This window comes from Hydra viridissima, unplaced genomic scaffold (assembly GCF_058129835.1).
Source record: "Hydra viridissima isolate aposymbiotic clone 2 unplaced genomic scaffold, HvirCarnegie_v1 scaffold_1, whole genome shotgun sequence".
In the NCBI taxonomy this organism is placed as follows: domain Eukaryota; kingdom Metazoa; phylum Cnidaria; class Hydrozoa; order Anthoathecata; family Hydridae; genus Hydra; species Hydra viridissima.
In genome coordinates, this window is record NW_028324300.1 from 22405186 (window position 1) to 22421973 (window position 16788).

Below are 16788 nucleotides of genomic sequence, written 5' to 3' on the forward strand. Positions count from 1 at the left end.
AAGTTTTTTGAAGGTTATCATATCCTTTTTGTTTTTTTGTTTTTTTCAGTTGATTGATAGTTTTAACTTAACAAAGACAATCAACATATTTCAGCCATGTTAAAAAATTTGTTAACTTAAATAACACATCAAAGATTTCTATATATGTGAGATTTCTTGCATATATTTCTTGTATTGATATTATAAGAAATCTCACATGTTAAAAAGTTTTTGTTTAACTTGTGCATTTATTTATAAATATTCAAGTTAATGAATTTTTTAATATTACTTTTAAATATGTTGACTGACTTTGTTAAGTTAAAAATATTAATCGACTGAAAAATAAAAACAACAAATGAATGACAGCCACCAAAAACTGGTAATCTTTAATATATACAATAGAATAAAATTAGGCCAAACATTGTTTTAAAGGAGGATGACTTATTCAATATTTAAAAGATGTTTCTCATACAATATAAAATAAGCATAGGAGAAAATGTATTTAAAAACTTTTGAAGTTGTATATATTTTATTGGTGTATATTTTTGTTTTCATGCAAACAGGGTCTTAATATAATCAGTAATTAAACTTGGATTCATCAGACCAAAGTACTTTTTTCCAAAATAATGCTGGCATTAAATAATACTTTTTTGCAAAATTCATTCTTCTCTTCATATGATTTTTTGTTAAAAACGGTTTTTTCCGAGCTATACATCCACTAAACCCTGCTTTATGAATGCGATTTCTAATTGATGTTAGTGAAATTTTGTTTCCTGTTAAACTTTTTAGATGATTTGCTATATTTTTTGCACTTTCAAACCGATTTTTTTTAATCATTCTTAAAATTTCTCCATCATCTCGTGAGGTTGTCTTCAGCTTTCGCCCTCGTCCAGTTCGACTTTCAAACGTTTCATATTGTTTGTATTTATTTACAATGGCTCCAACTGTTGTAAATGATATTTTTGTAAGTTGTTCAACTTTTCTATAAGTATTTCCTTGTTTAACCAAGTCTACAACAAGTTTTCGTTGAGTAGTATTTAAATACTTACCTTTGGGTGCCATAATGTTCGATGAACAGAGTTTTTAATGACCTTTATCAAAAATATTAATAATTGTTGAAAATAATATTCTAGAAATATAAATTCAATAATAAAATTGATATTTTATAAATTAAAAAAACCATAAACATTAATAACAAATAATAAAACAGTTTTGTACAATTAATTTTTGTGCATGCAAATTGTTACATCTGTAAGTAAAAATTCAAAAATTGTATAGCAAACACATTTTCTTATATTTTTACTGATTAATTATAAATAAGAAATAGCCATAATAAATTTGAAAAGAATTGGTTCAGTTATTTTCATTATTAATCAAGATTAAAGCAAGTTTTAGCAAAATAAAATGCAAAAATTACTTTGTACAATTAAATTCTGTTCTCACTGTATATCTGTTAATTATATTTATATGCATATCATTTTAAAAATGAAAGGTATCTGTTTTTTTGCTTCTAGATTAATAAATATGTCAAAAAGAAAAATTATAAAATAATAAATTATAAAATAATAATTAAAAAATTATAAAATAATAAAAAAGTCAATTTTTAATAATAGATTAATGTAAGCGTTAAACAGAATGCAAAGTTTAAGGGTAGTTTTATTGTTTTTGATCATAATAAGTTTAACATAAATATTTGACTTTTATTACACTACCAGAACATTCTATTTTTTTTTTATCATAAAAAAACACCAATTTTGACTTTTCAAGATTACAAGACCATAAGATTTTTAAAAGATGGGGGAAAAAATGTGGGCCCCTCATTATGAGTATTGATATGTGCATGATGTATAGTATTATTCCTTATTGATCTTAATTTGGAAAAAGGCTTATAAAAGCGTTTCAGAGGCAGAAGGCGTTTTAAAGTTTTGTAGTTTCTTTGCAATTTTTTTTGTTTTTTACCGTAACAAAAACACGAACTTTGACTTTTCAACATGGTTACAAGACAATAACATAATTAAAACACTGGGAATTTAAATTTATTTCCCCTTCCTTTTTTGTTCATTTCTAATTAAATAAGTTTTTTCTAGAATAAAATTTCATACATCGTGCTTTTTTGTTTTTAGATTTGGTATCAATAGGAATTTATGGTAAGAATTATTATTTTAATTTGTTTAGGGAAGCTTTTACGTGATCAATGCTTTGAAAATGCGGTTGCTTTATTTTTAAAGAATATTTCATCGGTTCGTTCACGTGCCACAAATTTAAAAAAAATTGATGAATTTGACTACTTTTCTTTTTTCATTTACAAAACACCATTGAGCATTTCTAGCTAAAAATGCTCTTTTTTTTATAAAAACACAGGAAGAAATTCTTTTGAAGAAAGTTTCAAAAGCTGAAAGGAAATAGTAAAGATTTTTATGACATGAGTTTTTTCGGTGTGTTTTGCTAAAAAAAGAACTCTCACAACTTTCATTATATTATAGAGATTCAGTATTTTACTAATTGTAGTGTAAATGATGTTAGTATCAGTTGTGTTTGTTATCTATTTAAATGGATTTATTTGTTAGCCTCATTTTTATGATAAACTTTAGTTTTAACATATTTTCGATTTTGTGAGTTACTGTTTTCAGTGTCAGTTTTATTACTTCGTTAAATTTCTATGAAATAGTTATTAGTTATCAATTTGTTAGGTATCAATAGGTTAGTTTGTGTATAAGACAATTTTAAATGTTTATATTGAAAAACATTCATTTTCCTTGCAAATTTGAAACCGTAAACATTACTTGTAGTATTGCTTGTGTGGTTTAACTTGAAATGATTTAATTTTATGCTTTCATTGATCCGTTGAAATTCTTTGTGAAAATTAGTTTTCAATGTGATAAAAGTCCATCAGCAGACTTTCGAAAAATAGAATCATTTACACTTGTGTTTTACTTTACTACCCTTCGAAAATCGACTTCGTTCGGCCTTATCATTATATCAACTCTAGAGGGCGACAAATCCAAATAACCACTTATTCAATTTTTATGTAAACTCTTTTGTCTAATCAATTCTCTCCCTCACTAAAATACCCCTTCCCCACCCACTCTATACTCACTTTTAAAGCTTTACGGATATGTCACTTTTTAGTATATTGGAAGAGAAGGAAAAAAATCTATTTCTTTAAAAATAAATCCTTCCATTTTTTTAGGGAATAACTTTTCGATAATTTAAAACCCACATAAAATTAAAAATCAAGAGAAACATTGCAGCCCCTTTTAATCAAAGTTGCACCCTCCTAACCCTGTTCTTGATTAAACTGAAACATTCTATTCCCCCCTCCCCCCCCTCTATCCTTAAGACATGAAGCTGTGGGTCAGCAATTTCTTACCCATCAAGATTTACAGTAGAGTGCAAAAGTTAATAATTAGCTAAATTTTTCAAGTTTTTTTGTCATAGCTTTTTGACTTTTCATTGAAGATGAATGAAATTTTTAACAATTGCTCTTGTAATGTGATCGTATAATTTACTCAAAAGAATGATAACTTGTAATGGAAGTTAGAAATTCAAATTTTATTGAAAACGTAACCGTGCAAAAGTTTATAAACAGTTCCATGACCATTAAGAAAATCAAAACATCATTAAGAAAAATGTATTTATAATAAAATTAATTTACTGAAGATAATATTTAACTTAAGTTGAATTAAAAAAAAACGGGAAGTCTAAGGAATTGTCACGAAAAAAGAAAAATTTAATAATTCGCGCTGTAGAGAAGAAGATTCTTGTTAGCAAATTCTGAGCTTTGAAATGTGGCTAAATTAACAAATAATGTGCCAGTTCAGAGATATAGAGAACAAAAGACATTTGAAAAAAATGATGGCTATGGAACTTTTTTATTATATTGATCTAATTTTAAAAATGAAAAGCCTCACTAAAATTTCACTTGAAAATAAAATGTTTTATCTGCATTCTGTACATTTTGAGTTTTTGGTTAACAGAAGCAAACTCTTGTTTACCAAAAAGGTTGCTCTTATAACTTTAGATAGAGAGGTAAGAATTAAGTTTTGAATTTTTTATTATAAAGCAAATATTTCTCGGTTTTAAAAAAATTGAAAACAAGTATTTTTATTTGTTTGAAATTAAAAAAAGTGCAAATGCTTCAATCACGTTCTTACTTTCAAAAATTGTAAAGAGAAATTAAATATTCTCAGGAGAACTGAGAATATATAAAGCGTACCGTGACAAATAGAGGGAAGAGAAAGATTGCAGACTGCCGTTCTACAATCCACGTTCGTTTATAAAAACAAATTGTGTTCGAAAAATCGCAGCTATAAACAAGCACTAAGAGCTATTACAACCGTAACAACACTTTAAGTTAAGCATCAATTGTTGACATTTAATCGCTGCATTCACCTTGGCTTTAAGTTCATAACGTATTAGCTACGAATAATGTTCGATTTTGAACATTGCTAATCGAAAGCACCATTTAAAAAATATATAGGGTAGATTAGGGTAATTTGAGCTCCTTGGAAATATGAGCATACCTACAGATTTCGTAGATGTAAGCATTGAAGTTAAAGTTGCTTTGTATTTTTTGAATCGACTTTATATGGTTAAAACAGGAATCTGTAAAATTAGCGTAAATTTATAAGCAGTAATTAGCGGGTAATATTTAACTAAAACGCTGTTAAATTTTTTGCATTTTTAAAATAATATCGTCACGCATGAATGTATCTGTGGCGCGAAATTTTGGTGCAAAAATGGAAATTAATTTTTTTATAAAGAAAAATATATTAGCCAAAAATCTGTTCCGTTTTTGTTTGAAAAACAATGCATAGAAAAATTTAGTTTTTACTTTTACTTAAAGGTGCCATTTTTGTGTAATATGAGCATGCTCAAATTACCCCATGTTTTTAATTGCAATTACCAAGTTTAAAGTCCTAAAGCAGCAGTGGTTTTAATTACTATTTGAATAAAAACAAAACACGGCAAAATATTTTATTATTTTAACAATAATAAATATTCTTCTGTAATTTAAATTCAAAAAAATTTGAATTTTTATCGTTCAAATGTATGAGTTGATAAAATTGAAAAATTAACAATTTTTTTTTTTGTTTTTTTGCGGAAAACATAGTCGTATTGTTTTAACAAAAAGTGGCTCAAAATTTAATTTTTTAATGATAAGTTTTGTTAATAACGAATCATTATATTCCAAAAATGAGTTCTATATGTCAGGTTGATTTTTTTTTACTTAATGTTTTTTTTTTTTGAGCTAAATTAAAGTGCTCATATTACCGAGTGGTATTGGTAATATGAGCACTTTTGTAACTTTTTTTAAAACCTTTGTGCTTTTTAAAAAAAAATTCGGATTCGCACAAATATCTACGTAAACTATGAGTATGGATCCCTAAATATTGTTAATTCGCAAAAATTTTGTATCCAGCATAACCATTTTCGAAAATATTCCAATTTTCGCTTAAGATGCTCATAATACCCTAATCTACCCTATTAGATTAAAATAGATAGATAAGATAGGGTAGTAGCTCTTTCTTCTCTTCTAAGCCTGGTCTCTTGTTATTTATTTTCTTGTGAGCAATTTCTTTCGATAAAAAAAACTTTACCGCTCACAGAATGCTCATCGCTGTTATTCTTGCACTTTCAGTTTGTAGGCGCTGTTTTTTGGAATTATTGACAGCATGGTTTTTTAACATCTTTGTGAGTTGTTTATAAAAAATCTTATAAAAATTGCAGAAGGAAATGAAAGATCAGGTATTAAAGTAACCTGTTAACAGCTCAATAAATGTTGCGGACTAAAAGAGTTTGCACCCTACGATAAATGACTCGTTCGATTACACTTTATTTTGTATATTAAGAAACTCAATTCTATATGTACTAAATTGGTTTCTGCTCTATTGTCAACACAATCCCCATCATAAAACTTTTCGGCCTTCAAAACCTTATGAAAATGTATTTTTTTATCCTAAGAAAAGAGAAATTGAAAAATTCTTTTAAAATGTAAGTTTTAATGTTATTTTGAGAAATCTTTTTTATATTAAATATGAGGGGTGTAAGGGAAAATTGAATTCCATTTTTTCGAAATTTCAAAAAGAATATTTGGCAACATTTTGTTATAGCTTTGTTAATCAGATTGTTACTCGATGTTGGGTCTTTCAGAAAAAATAATAGGGTGTGGCTGTAAAGAGCTAAAAAGATCTTTTGATATTTTTTGACCTTTTGTAGCAGCTGCTTGAAATCTGTTTTTTATGTCTCGGAAAATATTTTAATCTCTCATTTCTACGCATTGTTTTGGATTTTACACTGTTAAAAAAAGGTTAAAAACTTCAATCACGTTCTTACTTTCAAGAATTGTCATGAGATGCTCTAAATATTCTCAGGAGAACAGAGAGTATTAAGAATATAGAGATTCTCAGGAGAACTTAAAATATTTAAAGCGTACCGTGACGAATAGAGCAAAAGAGAACAATTGCAAACACTTGTTCTACATTCCACGTTCGAGTTTTCATTTACAACGTAACCCTCACTCTGGCTGGGTTTTCAAACAACTATATGAGCAAGTTGACGTTTTTCAAATGAGAACATCGCCGCAGGAGTTAAGTTGTTTCATTGGTGAAAATCGCAAACTTCTATTTTCATTCTATTGTTTATATTAATTTTTGAACGAACGACGCAAAAGAAGTAAGTGTTTAAGATTTTGTTGTTATGTAGTTGTTAAAATCAGTTTTGAGCAGAATATATTTCTATTAGTAAGGTTTTTAGGGAGAAAGCGATTGGAAGTTCAGTAAATACAATAATTTTATGTTTCTTTGCCTAAAGTTAAATATTTGAAAAGTTTTAGTTTTTTTGGTGACATTAAAATGGTTTTTTCGATATTTTTTCTTTTCAAAACAAGTTTGTAAGTTTAAAAAAAGATGACCATAAAAAAAAAGGCTTTTTATACGTTACTTTTAGTGTAACAGTTTTAAAATATAAATTCAAACCGTTCTTTATTCGACTGTTACCGCTTTAAATTGACATACTTTTAGTTTACTTTTTTAAAAATACTTTAAAATATTTTTGTTGCTTCAGCAAAGAAATAGAAAGCGAAAATATTTTTTATTTCAGTTTTAAAATAAATTATTTTTGTATAAAAAATCTGACGCGACTTTTGAATAAAGTTGAGCGCTGTTTTAATGCTTTTGGCTAAGCTTCTGATTGGCTGAATTGTTTATCGTAATTCTATTGGTTGAAGCGCAACCAAAGTTGAAAAATGGCGTACGACAAGTTTCAATAAATATTTTAATTATGCATTTCGTAAATTATTTATTTGTTTAATAAATATTTTGTAAATAAAAAGTATTTTTTGAACTAATTTGTGATCATTTGAACTGTTTTGATCTTTTTTATAAAAAAAATAATATCCGTTTTATATTTATTAAACACGATATTGTGTTTTCAAATTTTTGCAATTTGGTTTTCTTAAATAATTGTTGTTGCAAATAAATAAATATTAATAATAATATTAATATGTTATTAATATTATAATTCTTCAGATGATCAATACAAGATGTTCATGGAATGCTTCTTTGAAGCGCAGGCGTCGATTACCGAGGACATGAAAAGATCAATCGATGAACGAGAGTGGGTGATTTGGATACGCGATGGAAAAACTGCTCATGAAGTTTCACATGAGAAATATTTCATGGAGAAATTTTTAGACGCAGGATGCAAGTTGAATGAATTATATGTTAAGAAAAATATTTTATCTGAAGATGAGAAAAAACTTGTTATTTTATGTTCGACCACCGTTTGTCGTGTCTTGTTATCTCATCCAGTGAAGATCGATGGATGGACACCGAAGCACAAGATTGAATATTTGTGGATAGATATCAGTCATACTTTCATATCAAAGAACGAGTTCAAAGGTTTCCTTCTCCCGTGGATTCGACTCGCTGAAGTATTACATCTTGACCTTCATAAAGACACGAACTTCATCGACGACATTTGTGAATGGCTTCATGGTTCGAACTTCAAGGAGTTGAGGATCATCTACCGTGGAAAATATTTTTATAACATCGAAAAATTGAAAAAATATCTTATCGAAGAACAAGTTCGAATTTTTTTCGAACAGTTTTGAAGGTTTCGTCCTCCCGTGGATTCGACTCGCTGAAGAATTATTTCTTGAACTTCACGACGACACGAACTTCATCGACGACATTTGTGAATGGCTTCGTGGTTCGAACTTCAAGAAGTTGACGATCGGGTACTGTGGAGAATCTTTTAATAACATCGAAGAGTTTAAAAAAAGAAACACGAAAAATGTTTAATATGTTAAATAAAAAATAAATACAAATGTAAATATGTAAAAAGTATATGTAATACAAGAAAGTTTTTATAACATCGAAGAGTTGAAAAAGTTGAAATGATACGAAATACTTTTGATTGTTTAAATATTTTTAATATGTTTAATAAATATATAAAATGTATAAATAATTCAAAAAGTTATTAATGAAATGAAATATTAAGTAATTTAAAATGAAAAAAAAACGATTTTCTTTTAAAACTTGAAAGGTGGAAAAAAATGGAAAGATTTTCATTTTTATTTTGAGTTTTTGTTGCGAATATTTGTTCTTTTTTAAAACTTAAAGAAGTTTTTTAAGTACTGCAAAAACCACGGAAATATTATGAAATGAGAATAATTTCATGTAATAATAATGGAATTATAAAATAATTAGGTTGTTTTTTTGTTGTTGTCAATGGTAACAGTTATGAAAAAAATATTCGAGTTTTTAAGATGAGATTCGATAAATTTTTAGAACGGAAAGTTTTTTTGATGTTGATAAAAAAAAAAAAAAAAAAAAAAAAAAAATTGGAACTCGGAAAATCGAAAAACAAAATTCTAGCGAATTTTTTAAAAGCTTCGAACGGCGGACATTTTTTTTTTCTCGAAAGAGGAAGGCGGTTTAAAAATTTTTTTTGTAAATAAAGTAGTATAATTTTATTAAAGATTTTAGACTTGAATTTTGTTTCGAAAAACTTTTTTGTTTTCTAATCATGTTTTTTTCAACCCCAATCTTTTATGTTGGCTGATTTCATTTTTCATGTAACTTAGATCAATTTACATTTGCCATTTCCATAGCAACTAAAATGACCTTAAGAAAAAGACACTATTAATGAGAAATTCACTAAGGTTATTCAATTTAATGAAGAAATTTCCTTGCTTATTGAAAATGATGATGAACTACAACAGGACGCAGAATCATCCACAGAATTTACACTCTTATGTAAGAACGAGCTTTCAATTTATTAACAGGCATTTAAAAAAACACGATCCCAAAATCGATTCCTTAAGTTTATCAAGTAATTCTAAAAAATAAACCAACCAAACTTCCTATATTAAAACTAGAACCATTTGATGGCAGACTAGAAAGCTGGGTAACTTTTATAGAAAATTTTAATTGTGCAATCGATCTTAATGAGGATTTATCTGACATCCAAAAAGTGACTTACTTACGCAACTTACTTCAGGGACCTGCCCTAGCCTCTATAACCGGTCTCGCCTTGACAAACGAAAATTACAAGGCTGCATTAGAAATACTTAAACGAAGATATGACAATAAGCAAGCTCTTATATCATCACGTATGCGTAAACTCTTGTCATTAGAAAAAATTCATAGCACTAGTGAAATTGAAAAGTTAAGACAATTTTTTGACAACTTAGAAATACAAGTAAGAAGTCTCGAGAACCTAGGTATTAATAGCAATATGTACGGACCTCTTCTTATCCCAGTAATTTTGGAAAAGATACCAGAAGAACTAACATTAATTGTCAACCGTCAATTTAATAACAATGACAGCTGGGATGTTAAATTAGTAGTTGATATTCTAAAGACTGAATTGCGTGCGCGAGAAAAGCATTAACTAACTCATTAGATAAATCAGACAGGTTTACTACTACAGAAATATTTCTTACTAGTGCAAAGAATAGGGAATCAAATTGAATTCATTCATCTAGTTCGTTTAACAGGATACCACATCGGTACAATTTCTATTCAAATCCAAGAGATCTCCTAAAACTAAATGTTTATTTTGTGACCAGCCACATAAATCACAATATTGTCGATCAGTTACGAATATTCAATCAAAAAAGAAAATCATTAGTGATAAAAAACTTTGCTTCAAATGTTTAGGAAGCGGTCACATAAGTAAACAGTGTTCATCTCAAATAAAATGTTTTAAATGTGGACGTCGTCATCATGTTGCATTATGTATCGATACACAGAATTCTAACCTACAAAATCAATCTCATCATAATCAATGTGAAGGACAATTGACCTCAGTTGCAGAAGCTACATCTGAAGGTCAACAATCTGTTTTGCTACAAACTGCATCAACTCAAGTCTTGGACAACGATGGCAATTTACATAATTGCAGAATACTTTTCGACAATTGCTCTCAGTTAAGTTATACATCACCTGAGTTACATTCAAAGTTAAAAGTCAAAACATTAGGTACGAAAGAAATATGTATAAAAACATTTGGTAACAACAATACAACAGAAATCTTAGAAAAAGTTGAGTAACGAATTAAATGTCTACTCGGCCGCACAATACGAATAGTTTGCTACGTAAAAGATATATGTTCTCCTCTTAACGGACAATATATAAATCTTGCTAGTGAAAACTATAGCTGAATCTTGTGTACGAAGTTTACAACGGTTTATTGCGAAACGAGGCGCGCCTACTAAAATCATTTCCGATAACGGCTCACAATTCATATCTAAAATTACTCAAGATTTCATTTCATCTCGCGGTATATCATGGCATTTCAACGCTGCCGCTGCGCCCTGGTGGGGAGGATTCTTCGAAAGACTTGTTGCTTCAACAAAACGTTGCCTCCGCAAAGTAATAGCAAATGCCCGCCTTACATACGAAGAACTTCTGACCATATTAGCCGAAGTTGAAGCCGTTATTAATAATCGCCCAATTACATTTACATACGAAATGCCTGGAGACACCCCATTAACACCGAATCACATGTTATATGGTAGAACAATGAACTTTAAAGCAATTAAGAAAAACCTAATAGAATACAATTTAGATACACGTAGTAAATATATTGAGAGTGTACTAAATCATTATTGGAAGCGCTGGCGAGAAGAGTACATCACAGAGCTAAGAGAACATCATAAACAAAGAAAAAGAAATGGCATAAATCAAATTGCATTAAACGACTTTGTATTAATTCATGACCCAAATGCTAAACGCGTTTTGTGGAAAACTGGAATAGTACAGAAATTAATCAAATCACATGACAAGCAAACTCGAGCAGCAGAAGTTAGGTACGTTTATAATGGAAAACCAATTGTCATCGAACGACCTATAAACAAGCTATATTTATTGGATGCCTCATATAAAACAATGGACGAAAAGGTTATTCAAGTGAAATTTTGCGATAAAGATGACATTGAACTTTTAGTTAAAAATTAATGTTGGGCGGGGAAAATTGCGCGCAATCGCGCAGTCATTCAAGCCTCTAACGCTTCCTTTTAGTTGTTATATAAAAACGAGCATTTTGTTACTTATCTCTCTCTTACAAGAAATAAAGACCGAAATAAAAATTCTTTACTTCGTATATAAGTACTACGACAATAAGAGCCTATTAAAAATGTCTCTTATATTCGATTCTCTTGAGCATTTTGTTGAATGATGTAATCTGAAGTTTTTAATGTCCTTATTGCGTGACTCTTGGACATCTTCAGAAAATTGTCCAATCGGTAAAAGGGCATATTTTACAATTTTTGCTTCATGGATCAGCAATTTATGTACAGATTATCCTTTCTCGATTATTAAAGAAAGTGCTTCATCTGGGGTTAAAGGTACTTCATTTTGTGAACTAACAGCGGATATATATAGGCTCTTGTTGGGGTTGTTAACGCGACATCTTTAACATCTTGAGCAGCATGTACTTGACCAGAAGTCCTTAAACTCATTTGAGCAGCATATGCCAATTCTTCTGTAGAAAAAGTAGAACGTACTTCTTGAGTCTTTCGCCTCTTTGATCTATCACTAGATGAAGCAAAGGATTGCGAAGGTCGCCCACATGTTCCTTTTTTATTATCATTCTTCACAATCTTCTCAGGTGTTGTGCATTCAGTATTGGATAATTTTGAAAATTGTACGGTGCCCTTCAACCATTCTTAATTTTTTTTCAGAAAAATATTTTTCCATCTTCCTGCTGCTCTCCATCTCGATCGAAATATTGAAAATAACCGTGATAATGACATTTTATCCTCGCCTACTACTACTATAAAAAGCGGGTTCAAGCTCATGGGCATTTTTGCGTAGGCTCATGGGCATTTTTGCGTAGGTTCATTTTTGTGTATTTCCATTTTTGTGTATTTTCATAATGAGATGACATTATGAAAAAGGGGTGTTCTTTAGTTCAAGTATGGAAAAAGATGTTTATATTTTTCTCTTCGCGTTTCTCTAATTCTTTGTGCATGTTGTTTTTGTCGTTGTTGTTCAAATCCATGTTTTAGTAAGAGTTTCGTATTGGTATGAATGGGCAAGGTATTTACTTTTTTAATTTTATGAATATAATTTTCATCAATTCTTTTTTTGTGTTGATCATCGTGGGATTGTATGGCCATTCTGTGTAATTCTGGATCAAAAGTGGGTTTAATTATTTCCTGTAGTTCGCTGTAAAGGAATTCCTCAAATTCTTCTTGTTCTGTAATACTCATTTTTATAACAAGAAAAAATTTATTTAAGTCATTTTAAAAAAGTTTTTTTCACTGTATATGAGATCCTTTGGATCAATGGAATTTCACTAGTGATTTTTACAAAATTAAATTTAAAAAAGGGATGCTTGAGAATGGAGAGTTTGGTCCGAGAAGCATACCAGCTCCGATAGATTCATATCCTCTTCCGCTTTTAACGTAAACTCCGTCTTTGAATGATCCTCCTTTAGGCCAGGGTGTTAAAAATAATCCGTTTCCTCTGTGTGTTCCCATTTTCATTCCATTTCCATTCTTTTTCAAATAAACGATACCTCTTCCTGCAATTTTATCAACCATAGCAGAACCTGCAGAAGATCCTACGCCTGCTAACAATCCGGTGGCAAGAGCTGGAACTACTCTTGTTGCAAGTGTACTACCCAACATACCCAATAAAGGTAGAAGAGCTCCAATAAATCCTCCTTTCACATTTGCGTTATGTTCCAATTGGGTTTTGCTCATTTTAATGGTGACTCCAACTCCTCGATGGAGAGCATCCAAAAGTTTTCGATGTTGATTTTGTGTTACAAGTAAAACGTCGTTTCCATTAAAATCATCTTTTGAAATACGGATGCTCACAGGTTTACCTGCTATCATTGATTTTTTTATTTTTTCAATCTGCCCCTGAGACACATTTAATTTAACACTAACATATTTACTCATTTTTAAATGGGAGAAAAAATATTTATTTCACTTCTCGAATGAGATAACGGATTGTAATGTCCTCTCCACGAAAATCAACCAAATTTCCATTTTGATCGACAACGCGAGTGATCATTGTGGAAATTTCTGAAACCTTAACAGGGAGGTAAGTCAAATGAGTTGGTCTTTCGATGATTTTAAAACCAGGACCAACAGCTGGATAAAAAGAGTAGATGCAATTGAGTGGGGTTCCGTTGACGTAAGCAGACCCGATGACGTTGTTGAGGATTCTGATCGTGTTGATGCTTGAAATTCTAACAATATCGTCAGACTCGTATGTCGAATTGGAGTCCAATTGTCTTTTTGTAAATCCTAAAAGTGGGGCGATGCTGTTATCCACGTTCAAATCCATCAAATAATTCATTCCAAGTGTGATGCTTGATTTTAAAGTGTTTAAATTGGCTTCTATTTTTATGTTATCAGGAGAGTAGCTGATTTTATTTGCTGTGACGTAGCTTGCGCTTTGAAACGCATAATTTTTTATTGTGTTTGAGACGACTTTTTGTAAATAATTGTTGATGTCTTTGATGTCGTAGCTCCCGTCTGGAATGACGACGTTTTCCCAATTAGCTCCATTGTTCATGCTATACCGGAAAGAATTGTTTTTGCTGATGATGTTTGGAAAGCTGTTGTACGTCTCAAGCCCAAAAAAAGCCATTTCATAAGTTTTTCCTTTGTCAAAAACGATTTTGTCTAAAAATTCTGTTATGATTACGTTGGAATTTCCATCCACGTCGATGATTATGCTTGACATTTTTTATTATGTAACATTTTTTTAAATCCTTCAGATTCATGAAAATCACTAGTGATTTTTAGATTCTTTGAATCCATGGAAATCTACGATTTCTTAAATGACTTCTTTTGGAAAATAAAAAGTGTCAAATCCGCTTCGATATTTTCCATTGTCTTTTTTTGACGACAAATCAATCACCGCAAATCCGTGAGGTTCAGACCAGCAATGTCTGCAAAACTTTTTAAACTCTTCTTTTTTCATGTCGCTCGAAACGTGATCTTGATAAATGTGGTCAACGTTTTTTAAGTCTTGAGGAAAGAGACAGATAAAATTGGTGTTTTCTCTGATCGTTTGTCTTGGGAGCATGAAATAATTTTGAGCGAGGTAAAAGCAGTCGACGTTAGAGTGTCTTCCTCGGATGTAATATTTTTCACATTTGTTTTGTTTGGTCAATTGCAAATCGTCAAAGATCATTAAATTGTTTTTGGATGAATCAAGATCTTCAGGATTAGGCACATCGTCAGCCGTTTCAAAAAATTCACACTCCATACCCTCGGTTTCGGAAAAATTTTTTGAAAGATCTTTGATAACACATTCAGGATCTAGTTTCAATTTTTCAATTTCGGTTTGTACCTTGAACAAGTCGAGAATTATTTTTTTTGGTAATTTTTTTTCGAACGAACTTTTTAGTATTTTGTACTCGGGTTGGAAAAGAGATTTTCCAAAAACTTGCAAATGGTTATAATCCAACCATCCAGGTCTGAGCAATAAATTGAGAAGCAACGTTGTTTTTCCACATCCGGATTTCCCAACGATGATTCCTCGAATGCTTCTCGGTAAAAGCTTGTTGTTGTTTCTTTTGATTTTTCCAATATTCCATGACAAATCAGACACTTCCATTTTTTAGTTTAAAAATATTTTTTTTTTAAATAAAATGTACTGTGTTAAATGCAAAAGGAAAACAGAAACGAGTCATTTGAGAAACGAAATCACAAAAAACAACAGGCATATGGTTAAAGGGGTCTGCAACATTTGCGGAACAACCAAATGTAAGTTTGTTTCTTCGCATGCACTCAAAGGATCATCTTCGCATACGACAAAAGGAGGAGACTTGGTGGAAACGATTAACAATTTTTCAAAAAAAATAAAGCTTCCATGGGCAAAATTTCCAGGAGAAATGCACATTCCAGGAATGAATTTTGCAGGACCTGGCACAAACTTGGACAAAAGACTCACATCCACAGACATGTATCAAGAGTGGAGCAAACCGGTAGATCGAGTGGACAATGCATCATACCATCACGATTTAGCTTATAAATATTTAAACGACGTTCAAAGCAGAAATTTGGCAGATCAAATGATGCTTGAAGAAATGAACTCCATTCCAAACCCAACTCAAAAAGAGATAAACGAAAGAAAACTGATCACTCCCATCATCAAAGCCAAAGCTAAATTCGGATTAGGTGTATCCAAAGGATTTAAAAAAAAGCACCGGAGAACCTGAAATGGACAGATCAACTTGCAAACGAGCTTCATAAACCAGTCATTCATCATTTTAAAAGAAGAAAAGTGTTTGTGAACGACATGGATGAAATATGGGCTGCAGATTTGGTTGATATGCAATCGTTTTCAAAATTCAACAACGGGGTAAAATATTTGCTCATGGTGATCGACGTGTTTTCAAAGTATGGATGGATTGTTCCGTTAAAGAGTAAAACTGGAGTTGATGTAGCTAACGCTCTAAGCAAAATATTTGAGGAGAGAAGGTGTACAAAGATGTGGGTGGATAAAGGTAAAGAGTTTTATAACAAGCATGTACAAGCTCTAGGCGTGCAATTATACTCCACTGAAAACGAGGAAAAAAGTTCTGTTGTCGAGCGATGGAATAGAACGATGAAAGAGAGAATGTTTAAATATTTTTCATCCAACAATACCAATAAATACATTGATGTATTAGATGAGATGGTGAAAAATTATAACAACACCAAGCACTCTTCTATCAAAATGACTCCAGTGGAAGCTAGCGATGAAAAGAATAAATATAGGGTTTGGATGAACCTGAATGGAAAGACGCAAACAGAAAGAGCAGAACCAAAATTTTCAATGGGAGACAAAGTGAGGATCGTAAAAAAGAAGTCTCATTTTGAAAAGGGGTATACACCGAGATGGACTGAAGAGGTTTTTACCGTGTCAAAAGTTCAGCATACGAATCCACTCACGTATAAAATCGCTGATGCTAACGGTGAAGAAATTAAAGGTACATTTTATGAACAAGAAATGCAAAAGACCAATCAAGACATATTTAGAATTGAAAAAGTCATTCGAAAGCAAAAGAACAGATCTTTAGTCAAATGGAAAGGATATCCAGATTCATTCAACTCGTGGGTGGATAATGAAGAATTGATACGTTTGCAAAAATAGTCGTGTCGTTTTGTATGGCAAGAAAAAAAATTTTTTGATTTTGAGTTAAATAAAATCTTGTATATAGAAAAGAAATGAATGAGATGATTGAATTAATAAATGTGTCTGAAATTGCCATGTATAAGCGCATGAGAGATAATGATTTGTATATGTTCATGTCTAGGTATCAATTGTTGTTGAATGAATTACGTTGTAGTAT

General features: G+C 30.5%; 1 protein-coding gene across 3 annotated transcripts in view; it reads left to right on the forward strand.

Moving 5' to 3' along the window:
- LOC149893938 (NACHT, LRR and PYD domains-containing protein 1a-like) overlaps positions 1-16788 on the forward strand; it is a 76411-nt gene that overhangs the window by 30488 nt on the left and 29135 nt on the right. For 2 of the 3 annotated variants that reach the window (XM_090076488.1, XM_090076489.1), the window contains 2 exons: positions 2103-2126; positions 7509-8378. The exons of the other annotated variant lie outside the window; for it this stretch is intronic. In XM_090076488.1, the coding sequence (XP_089932614.1) occupies positions 2103-2126; positions 7509-8092 (608 nt within the window). In that variant the 3' untranslated portion in view covers positions 8093-8378. Of the gene's footprint in view, positions 1-2102; positions 2127-7508; positions 8379-16788 lie in introns of those variants that run through there. 3 annotated transcript variants of the gene reach the window in all.